Source organism: Sminthopsis crassicaudata, chromosome 4, assembly GCF_048593235.1.
Source record: "Sminthopsis crassicaudata isolate SCR6 chromosome 4, ASM4859323v1, whole genome shotgun sequence".
Classification (NCBI taxonomy): domain Eukaryota; kingdom Metazoa; phylum Chordata; class Mammalia; order Dasyuromorphia; family Dasyuridae; genus Sminthopsis; species Sminthopsis crassicaudata.
This window is the reverse complement of record NC_133620.1, coordinates 27,905,935-27,916,687: the sequence shown is the minus strand read 5'-3', so window position 1 is coordinate 27,916,687 and position 10,753 is coordinate 27,905,935. Positions and strand designations below refer to the sequence as shown.

General features: G+C 41.7%; 1 protein-coding gene across 1 annotated transcript; it reads right to left on the bottom strand.

Annotated features, from left to right (window-relative positions):
• Nucleotides 1-5,823: 5,823 nt before the first annotated feature.
• TMEM275 (transmembrane protein 275) lies at nucleotides 5,824-8,185 on the bottom strand. The gene has a single exon (XM_074264617.1). The coding sequence runs from the start codon at nucleotides 8,183-8,185 to the stop codon at nucleotides 7,640-7,642; it is 546 nt and encodes a 181-aa protein (XP_074120718.1). The 3' UTR covers nucleotides 5,824-7,639.
• Nucleotides 8,186-10,753: the final 2,568 nt, after the last annotated feature.

The window sequence follows — 10,753 nt, the reverse complement described above, 5'->3', positions numbered from 1 at the left end:
TCTTGAACTAAATGTCTAAAAGAAGATGGCAAGGGATCCCCAACTTCATATCACATCAGAATCAGCCTGAGGGTGTTTAATCTGAGGCAGAATTGAGGGAAACATAATTATTTTCTTTAAGAAAATTCAAGAAAAAATAGACTTAGTCTGCCTGGTCTCAAAGGGAAGAACAAGAAGCAATGGGTAGAAGTTGCAAAAAAAAAAAAAAAAAGTAAATTTAGGCTTGAGATCAGGAAAAAATTGCCTAACAAGTAGAGGTAGCTTAGCTATTTAAAGCCCCCAGATATATGGTGAATCCATGTGCTCAGTCAATCTCATTGTCCCTTTTTTGATTCAGAGAGGTTTCCATACCTCAATAATGAAATGGATTACCTCTGGAGTCATGGTGTGCTTTCTTCCCCATTAGATGTCTTCAAGCTGTATTCTGTGGCAAATGGGATTCTTTCCAACTGTGAAATTTTCTGATTCTATGTATAGTAAGTCCTCTGGATTGCTCCCCCAATTTGCTTTTGAGCTCATGAGTTCTGTCTCTAGGCAGTGGCTATTAACTCCCATTCTAGGAGTAACTCTATGGATCAGTATAGCTTATGGACCTCACTGGTGTACTTTTCATGAGTTATTATCCAAAAGCTTTCTGAGAGAAGGAGGGATACAGTGGGAAATGTAGGAGATATAAATCAAAATATTAAGAAAATTTGTTTTTTAAAAACCAGTAGATAAAATTGCTATTAGAGAAATGTAAATTAAAACAACTCTGAGGTACCACCTTACACTTATCAGATTGGTTAAGATGACAGGAAAAGTTGGTAACAAATATTGAAAGGGATGTGAGAAAACTGGGATACTAATGCATTGCTGGTGGAGTTGTGAAATGATCCAACCATTCTGAAGAATAATTTAAAACTATGCCCAAAGGTTCATAAAACTGTCCATACCCTTTGGTCTAGCAGTTATACTGAGTCTGTATCCTAAAGAAATCACAAAAGAGGAAAAAGGACCCATATGTGCAAAAAATGTTTGCAGCAGCTCTTTTGGGGGGAGGGGACAAAGAATTGGAAAATGAGTGGATGTCCATCAACTGGGGAGTGGGTGAATAAGTTATGGTATAATGAAAGTAATGGAATATTAGTGTTCTATAAAATGATAAACAAGCTGGTTTTAGAAAAGATCTGAAAGATTTACACAAACTGATACCAACTGAAACAAGCAGAACCAGGAAAACATTGTACACAACAACAAAAAGATTGTGTGATGATCAACTATGACATACTTGGCTCTTCTTAGAAATTCAGTGATTCGCGGCAATTCCACTAAACTATGGATGGAAAATGCCATCTGCATCCAGAGAAAGCACTATGGAGACTGAATGTGGATTAACACATACTATTTTCACCTTTTTTTTTCTTGTGTTTTTTTCCCCTTTTGTTCTGATTTTTCTCTCCCAACATGACTCATATGGAAATATGTAAAAAGTACATATAGATGTATAACCTAAACATTAAAAAAAACCACAATAGACATATTTGACTCTTAGAAAAGATTAAAACATTTCCCTTATAAACCAGGGACACATTCTTCCACAAGTACACATAACTTCCATTTAAACAATAGGCTCCAAATCAGTACAATGTAGTGAGGCACAGGTGTAGAATGCATGAGTGATAAAAATAACCTGGAAGTCCTTTCTTCACAAAGTTCTCTTTTGATGAGTTGCTCGGTTAAGTTTCCTGTATACGCTTCTCTCCAAAGTCAGCTCTCTTCTCTGCTGCCAGGAATCCTCTTCTTCAAAGCGACTTCTTCCCTCTCTATATTCTTGTCTGTCTGGGAATGTTAGTATCTGTTCCTTGCTGGAAGTGATGTTTCTTACTGGTCAAGTAGTTCCCCTTCAAAATAGCTTGGTGGAGGAGAGAAAAAATCACTCCTCATGTCTTCAGGAGACATTCATAGGCAGCTCCCTACTCTGTTTCCAACTCTCCATCTCACTAATAGGCAGAACCGTGCTAACTTTTTGCTTAGGCAACTTCATTATTCCCTTCTTCTTCTTTTTTTTTTCTTTCTATTTTTCTTTTGTGTGTGTGTGTGTGTGTGTGGTGTGGTTTTTTAAAATTAATTTTATAATTATAAATTTTGACAGTATATTTGCATGAGTAATTTTTTTATAACATTATCCCTTGTATTCATTTTTCCAAATTTTCCCCTCCCTCCCTCTACTCCCTCCCCTAGATGACAGGCAATCCCATACATTTCATTATTCCCTTCTTGACTCAATCTGAGAAGCATTCACATTTCATCCAAAGGTCACAGGGTGTTAGACTTGATTAATACTTAATCCTCATTAGATATGTGACTAAATCCTGTACATTCTATCAGCTATTCTCTGAGTTGGGGTGGGAGTCAGCCACTCTCCTTCCTATGCATGAGCAGAAATAGTTTTTTAGCTCCTCTACTTTCTCAGCTATGCTAGTAGAGTGTTTCCTTTGTCCTCCATACTTGCTGAAATCTGGTTCTCAGTGGTGATTCCTACTAATCCTTGTTGCAATTTCCCAGTATTTTTTGTTATGTGAGGGGCTCTTGAGGAAATCCTTTTATAATGATATTTTCTTTCATTTTTCAAGCTACATGACATACTTGCTTAGGTTCTTTTGATTTACACAAGTATATTCCTTGATTCTGGATCCCTTAAGATGGGAGCTCTTCAGGGTCTTAACCTAGCTATCTTCCTTTGTGCACCCTCTTTCATTTCCATAGTTTCAGCTAGCCCTGATCTCTCTTAGGAATATTAGTCCCCCGTTTCTACCTACCTCCTGGAAATCAGTGCCATCTGGATTTTTCCTCAGTTTTTCAAACTCAACATAGTTTCTGTTGAGTTCATTATCTTTGCCCTGAACTATTCCTTCTGATACCATAATTTCTGTCTGTGGCACCAACATTAAGCAATCTCCCACACTAAAAGCAAACTAAACCAAGCTCTGGAGTTTACCTTTGGCTCTTTCTTCTCCCTATATCTCATATAGTTTTAACCACCAGAGCTTTTCACTTGCAAACACATGAATACATTCATGGTGAGTAACAGGAGAGAGACCTAGAATCATCCTGATGATTATATATTCCATCCAATATCTGCTTAATGGAAATGTCAAGCTCTTTATGGTTCTCACAGAACTGGCAAGATCTATCTCCTCTCTCCACCCCCACTTGCCATCATGCCTGTGTATAGATTTGTTGCATTAGTCTCTTGACTCAGCTTCCACCTACTGAAGATGATGCTTTTTTTCCTTGCTTAATTTTAATAGGCCCCCATCATATGAGTTTGGTATAATGGAAAAGGGATACATGCATGGTTTCAATATTTATAGTTCTTTCTCATAACTAAAGGAGCAAAAAGAATCAAATAAAAGATATTTAAAACAATTAGCTGATAGGCTGCATAAATGTAGCTCTTCCCAGACTGAGATGGCCCAGGCTATAGGGAAGGCCAAATCTCACAGGTTATAGAGACATAATTCAAGTGCTTAGACTCAGATTGCCTCATCAGTGTCTCCTCCTAGAAGTTGTCGAGCATTTCTAATAATATAGCCTTTCAGAAAATCAGTGCCATTCATTTGTGGGATCATTCTGACTGATTTCCTCACTCTTTTCTCTGTTTGTGGCTGAGATCTCAGCTCCAACTTGCACCTGCTCTCCCAGAGGGCCAATTCCTTAAGCAGACTGAATAGAACTCTTGAGTTAAGCCTTGAGATTTGTTCATGACTTCTTAAGAGAAAAATTAAGTCATTCATCTCTTTTGTCCTTGAAGTCTCTTCAGTCATGCTAGTTGTGTTCTATATCATTTCTAGGCCGGGCCTGTTAGTCCTTTTCTTGCCTTTCTCAAAAGCAGAAGCTTGGTGGACAGGGCCTGTGGATTTATGGCATATCCCGCTCACTCTCACACCTTCCTTGACATCATGGAGGAAAGCAAGGAGAGTATCCCACAAATCTAACTCTTAGATATGTCATTTCTGTAGCATCTCTCAGAGCTTTCCCACACCCATCACTCTCCACTCCCATGGCTTCCACCCTAGTGGAGGCCCTTAGAAGCATTCACTTGAACTATAGCTGCAATCTCCTAACTGGGCTACTTCAGTCCCTCCTGTCATCCACCCTTCATGTCTGGCCAGATTAATCTCATGTATCCACTCTCTGGACAAACTAGACTATTCTCTGCTCTGGAACCCCCCCCCCCCTTAGGCTCCTCTACCTCTTTTGTCTTTGTTCGTGATCTATTCCTCTGTCTGGAATGCCCTCCCCTCCTCTTCTTCATCAGTTGAATTTCTAACCCTTCTTTAAATCCCAACTTGAATGTCCCCTGCCAGGAAGTCTGCCACAGATCTTCCCAGCTGGCAACCATCTCGAGAGCTCATTCAGAATTTTGTTTTGTAACTCTAATGCATTTGCTGTTAAATATTGCATCTTCCCCACTGTTAGGTTCTTACTAAGTGCTAATGAGATAATGAGATATTAGGTTCTTACTAAGTGTTAAGTCGGTACTTAACAATTCTCTAGTTCTGGCCCTTAGGGGAGTTTTACTCCTGTGAACTCCTGGGGAGGAGCTTACATGTTTAGGAGGAGCAAGTTTATTGGTTGAAGTATTTCTTCCAGAAGCTCTTGCCTTATCCCATGCCCATTCTCTGGGAAGATAAAAGAGGGCAGCACTTTGAGAGTCTTGTCTGGGCCAGAGTTGGGGCGGCTCTCTGGAGGAAGAAAAATCTGGCTGAGAGATTGAGTGGAGACAGCAGATCTCCTCCCAGAGAGCAGATCCGCAGCTTCTGGAGGCAACAGAACATTACATATTGGCGCCCAACGTGGGGCAAGGACTTTTGCTTATCCTGACAAGGACTTATTCTGAGCCCTTCAGAGGAGCTAGACCGGACCTTCGCACCCCACCTCTGTGCATTTGCTCATGTCATTCTCCAAGACAGAAATACATGTGCTCCTTATCTCTGTCTGTCAAAATCCTTCTCTTCTTTTAGGGCTCGCTTGAGGTCCTGTTTCCTTTCTAGAGCTTTCCCTACTTTTGCTTACAGAACGGCTTTCCTTCTTCCTCTGCTATTCCTTTTTTTTTTTTTTTCCTGAGGCTGAGGTTAAGTGACTTGCCCAGAGTCACACAGCTAGGAAGTGTTAAGTGTCTGAGACCAGATTTGAACTCAGGTCCTCCTGAATTCAGGGCTGTTGCTCTATCCACTGCGCCACCTAGCTGCCCCTTCCTTCGCTATTCCTAAAACCCTTTCTCTTCTTTGTCTCCTTCCTTCTTTGTCTGGAACTCATCACCAGTAAGCAGAGACAGCCTTTGTCCTGGCTGACAGCTGGGAATGAGCTACCTCTCCCTCCAGTTCCAGCCTCCCAGGATCCACTTCTACAACAGCATTGAATATAGTCTTAAAATGTTTGAGCATTTGTACTTTACAAAATGTTGTCATGTAAGAGACAGAAAAGAGACTTGAACTTTTTGCTCATCCCAGGGAAAGAAGAAGGACTGAGAAAATGGCAGGTGAGAAACAGCAGCAAGAAGCTGACCTAGAAGACTAAAAAAGGAATGAGAGGCAGATAGAGGTCTGCTTTAGCCAATCAGAATCCCAGAATCTCAGGGGTGGAGGGGCTCTCTGAGGCATCCAGCCCAACCCTGAATTGAATAAGAAATAACTCTCCACCTTCAGCTTGAAGACATTCAAGGAAAAGGAACGCCTTGTGATCTATGGGGGTGCAGCATCTGGATTTGGCAGCTCCCACTGTTACAAGTCTATCCTAACTTTCAGCCTCAATTGACCTCTCCAGCTTCCCCTTGACTTCTGGTTTTTTCCTCTGAGATTGAGCAGAACAAAATTAATTCCTCCTCTTCAGGACAGCCCTTCAGATACTTGAAGACAAGTCCTTCCTCAAGGCTTCTCATGATGATTGTTCCTTCACCCATTCTTCCAATGCTTTCTGTAGGGTCTACTCTCCTCTGGTTGCACCCCCTCCATTCTGGTGCTCTTCTTCCTCCTCCTTGCACCCTTCTGATTCCTCCTCTCCCCTGACCCCTGCTTGAGAGAAGAGAGTGCAAGAAGGGCTTAGAAGTCAGGGAAGGAAGGGGGGAAGATTGTGCTGTTCCAGAGATCAGAGCCTTACGTCTATGGAGTTGGGCAAGGGAGGACCTTAATAGTTTTATAATGGAGGGCCTCCTACATTGGGTGGAAGAAGAAAGGGAGATGACTCTGAGAAGGAACAGAGATTCCTTAGGGTCCAGGAAACAACTTTCTTGACAGCAGGGCCCCATGGTCTAATGGCAGGGTGACAGCCAAGAGCCACAGACTCATTGTGATCCAATGGCCAGCTGGAGAGACACATAGATCAGTTCAGGGATCAACAAAGAAGCTTCAGGACACAGGGGCTGGCAGGTAAGATAGGTCATGGGCCCTGTAGATGTTCCAGGGAAAGTGACTATTCATCATAGTAGAGCAGTGGGCAGGCAGATAGTTGTGCTTCGTCCTCTCCCCCACAGAGCAGCCTGTAGGATTCACAGAACAGTCAATGAGATCCATGAATCTGCTTAGAAGAGGGAGGGAAAACTCAAAGCTGTGACCTCTGGGTGACTCATTCATAGACTAAGAGACCCTCCCAATCGATGGGAGGCAGAGGTTATTAGACAAAGATGAAGAGCCAGATGCAAATCAATGGCCACAGAGGAATTGAAATGCGCATATCCATGGACTCTGATAGAGACGGATCTATGAAATTATTAGCAGACTGGCAGAGAGGCAGAGGGGCCCCAGACTTTGGGTGAGATCAAGTAGTCAGAAACCTGGACTAAGTTTCTCTGTGCAGATGGGACCATAGGTCCTCCATTTCCCTGTAGAACAATTCCACTGGAACTGATGGGCGAAGATGGCCAAGGATTGTATATGTGCAGCTGTGACAATATTCTCTAAGAATGTTTCTATGTACACAGAAAAGTCTGTATGGGTTTATCTCCTTCTGAAGGTCCCCTCCTCCAGGAAGCCTTCTGGAATCCTTACTCCAAGATAACCGTTCTCCCCCTGGGATTTCAGGCAGTACTCACTGTGTGACCTACAACTGCAGCTAGTCTTTCTGCTAGAGTCATAAAAGGATCTAGGATTGGATGGGACCCTGACTATCAGCTATTGGGACCCAATTTACAGAGGAGAAAACAGATTGAAAGAGAAAAGGCTTTGAAGACAAGATTCTCGGCTTCTCCTTTTCTAGCTAATTGGTCCTTCGGCCATTGCAATGCTTTCTGTGGGTACATGTCTAGAGTCTTCTGACCTCAAACCTGGGATCTTTGTCTCACATCAGGCTGCTTCAGAGAGAAAGGAAGAAGTTTTTGTGTCCAGTCTCTCTGCCTTTAAGCAGAGGAAGGAGTAAGGTGAAGTGAGGGGACTTGCTTTGTACAGACTCAGCGAGAGACAAGTAGTAAATAGGAGTGTAAGTTTCCAACCTAGGTCCTGAATAGTCCTAAATCACCAAACCACATGGTCCCCTTGTTTCCTTTCTGGGTTTCCAGGACACTTCACCTCCCACCCCTGACATCCTTGGAGGCCCCTCAGATGGATTCTGTACAATGATTCTTGGTCAAAGTGCAGCTGGTATGTTCCCTAGGGTGGCCCTAGGATGTGGAAAGCTCCTGAGGCAGGTTCAGCTGGACTCCCTCTGTCCCAGGTGCATCACTGGCTCCCACTGGCTCCTCAGGTTCCAGGGTGAAGAGGCCACAGGTCTGAGGACCCCCTTCGGGGGCAGGGCTGGAGCGGCGGGAGGAGGCAGGGGACGGAATAGGGCTCAGCTGCACAGCTGTGGTGTCTTGGACCGTGTGTTCACTGGTCTCCATCTCAAATGTGGCACGGCCTATCTGACCAGGGCCTGGTCGACCGCCCGCCTTGGCATGGCGAGCCCCAGGAGCGGGCGGCCGACGGCTACAGATGCAGCAGGCCCCAAAGAAGCCCAAAGCCAGCACGAGCAGGACTGGTCCTATGATGATGGGCGGGTTGTGGCCTGGGAGGAAGGTGGCAAAGGCTCCCACCAGGGTGATGTTGATGCCTGCAAGCATGATGCAGAGGCCACAGGCACAGCACAGCGCAGGCGAGGGGAGACCAGCTGGGCGGGTTTTCCTCAGCGTACTGGGGGCCTGGCTGCCCAAGCTCTTCTCCCCAGCCATTGTCCTGGGGCCACCAGTCATACATTAAGGCTCTTCCTGCCCTTCCAAGGCCAGGGGCTGGGCTGCTCCTGTAGAGAGATGGGGAAAATCATAGGATCACACAGGATCACACAAAGATAGTAGGAACCTCAAGACTATCGGCACAAGAGCTTCCTACCCTTTTTAACATCATGGATGCTTTTGGCAGCCTGTTCTCAGTAAAACGTTTTTATATATTTATTGTTTTAAAACCTATTTTATTTTTAAAACATATGGTTGGATAATTTTCCACATTCACCCTTGCAAAACCTTGTATTCCAAATTTTTCTCTCTCTCCCTCCTCCCTACCCTTTCCCCTAGATGGCAAGTAATTCAATATATCTTAAATATGTGCAGTTCTTTTATAGATATCTCCACAATTATCATGCTGTACAGGAAAACTCATTGTAAAAATTAATCTACTTATTTAGTACCATACCAAGCAAACTCCCAAGAAATTATTTTACAGATCTAGGAAAAATAGTAACAAAATTCATCTGGAAAAACAAAAGGTGAAGAATTTCAAGGGAATTAGTGAAAAAAAAATGCTAATGATGGTGGCCTAGTTGTGCCAGACCTAAAACTATATTGCAAAGTAGTGATCATCAAAACCATTTGGTATTGGCTAAGAAACAGAGTAGTCGATCAGTGGAATAGGTTAGGTTCACAGGACAAAATAGGTAATAAGTATAGTAATCTAATGTTTGACAAACCCAAAGGCCCCAGCTTTTGGGATAAGAACTCACTATCTGGCAAAAACTTCTGGGAAAATTGGAAACTAGTATGGCAGAAATTAGGGCTCAACCAACACCTAACACTACATACCAAGATAAGATCTAAATGGGTTCATGATTTAAACGGAATAGTTTCTCTCTCAGATTTGTGGAAAAGGAAGGAATTTGTGTCCAAAGAAGAACTGGAACTCATAATTGAACACCAGATGGATAATTTTGGTTATACTAAGTTTAAAAGTTTTTGTACAAACAAAACTAATGCAGACAAGATCAGAAGGGAAGCAATTAATTGGGAAATCATTTTTACATTTAAGGGTTCTGGTAAAGGCCTCATTTCTAAAATATAGAGAATATTGATGCAAATTTATAAGAATCCAATTGGTTATAAGATCCAATTGACCATTGATAAGTGGTCAAAGGATGTGAACAATTTTCAGATGGAGAAATTAAAACTATTTCTAATAATATGAAAAGGTGCACTAAATCACTATTGATCCGAAAAATGCAAATGAAGATAACTCTGAGATACCACCACACACCTTTCAGATTGGCTAAGATGACAGGAAAAGGCAAGGACAAATGTTGGAGGGTTTGTGGGAAAACTGGGATACTAATTTATTGTTGATGGAATTGTGAATGCATCCAGCTATTCTGGAGAGCAATTTGGAACTATATTTTAAAAATTATCAAACTGTGCATACCCTTTGAGAATCTCTATTTTCCTTCAAAACTCAGCTCAACAGAACCGGGAAATCATTATACACTTCAACAATAATACTATACGAGGATGTATTCTGATGGACGTGGATATCTTCAACATAGAGAAGATCTAATTCAGTTCCAATTGATCAATGATGGACAGAATCAGCTATACCCAAAGAAGGAACACTGGGAAATGAGTGTAAACTGTTTGCATTTTTTTGTTTGTTTGTTTTTCTTCCCAGGTTATTTTTACCTTCCAAATCCAATTCTTCCTTTGCAACATCATCATCATCATCAACAACAACAACAACAATTCGATTCTGCACATATATATTGTATCTAGGATATACTATAACATATTTAACATGTATGGGAATGCTAGCCATCTTGGGGAGGGGGTGAAGGGAAGGAGGGGAAAATTCAGAACAGAAGGGAGTACAAGGGATAATGTTGTAAAAAACTATGCATATGTATTGTCAAAAATGTTATAATTATAAAATTAATTAATTTTTAAATTAATTTTGTAATTATAAAAAAATTGACAATACATATGCATGAGTAATTTTAAAATAACATTATCCCTTGTATTCATTTTTCCAAATTTTCCCCTCCCTCCCTTTACTCTGTCCCCTAGATGACAGGCAATCCCATACATATTAAATGTGTTACAGTATAACCTAGATACAATATATGTGTGTAAATCCAATTTTCTTGTTGCACGTTAGGAGTTGGATTCCGAAGGTATAAGTAACCTGGGTAGAAAGACAGTAGTGCTAACAGTTTACATTCAATTCCCAGTGTTCCTTCTCTGGGTGTAGCTGTTTCTGTCTATCATTGATCAACTGTAACTGAATTGGATCTTCTTTATGTTGAAGATATCCACTTCTATCAGAATACATCTTCATACAGTATTGTTGTTGAAGTGTACAGCGATCTTCTGGTTCTGTTCATTTCACTCAGCATCAGTTCATGTAAATCTCTCCAAGCCTCTCTGTATTCCTCCTGCTGGTCATTTCTTACAGAACAGTAATATTCCATAAAATTCATATACAATTTACCCAACCCTTCTCCAATTGATGGACATCCATTCATTTTCCAGTTTCTAACCACTACA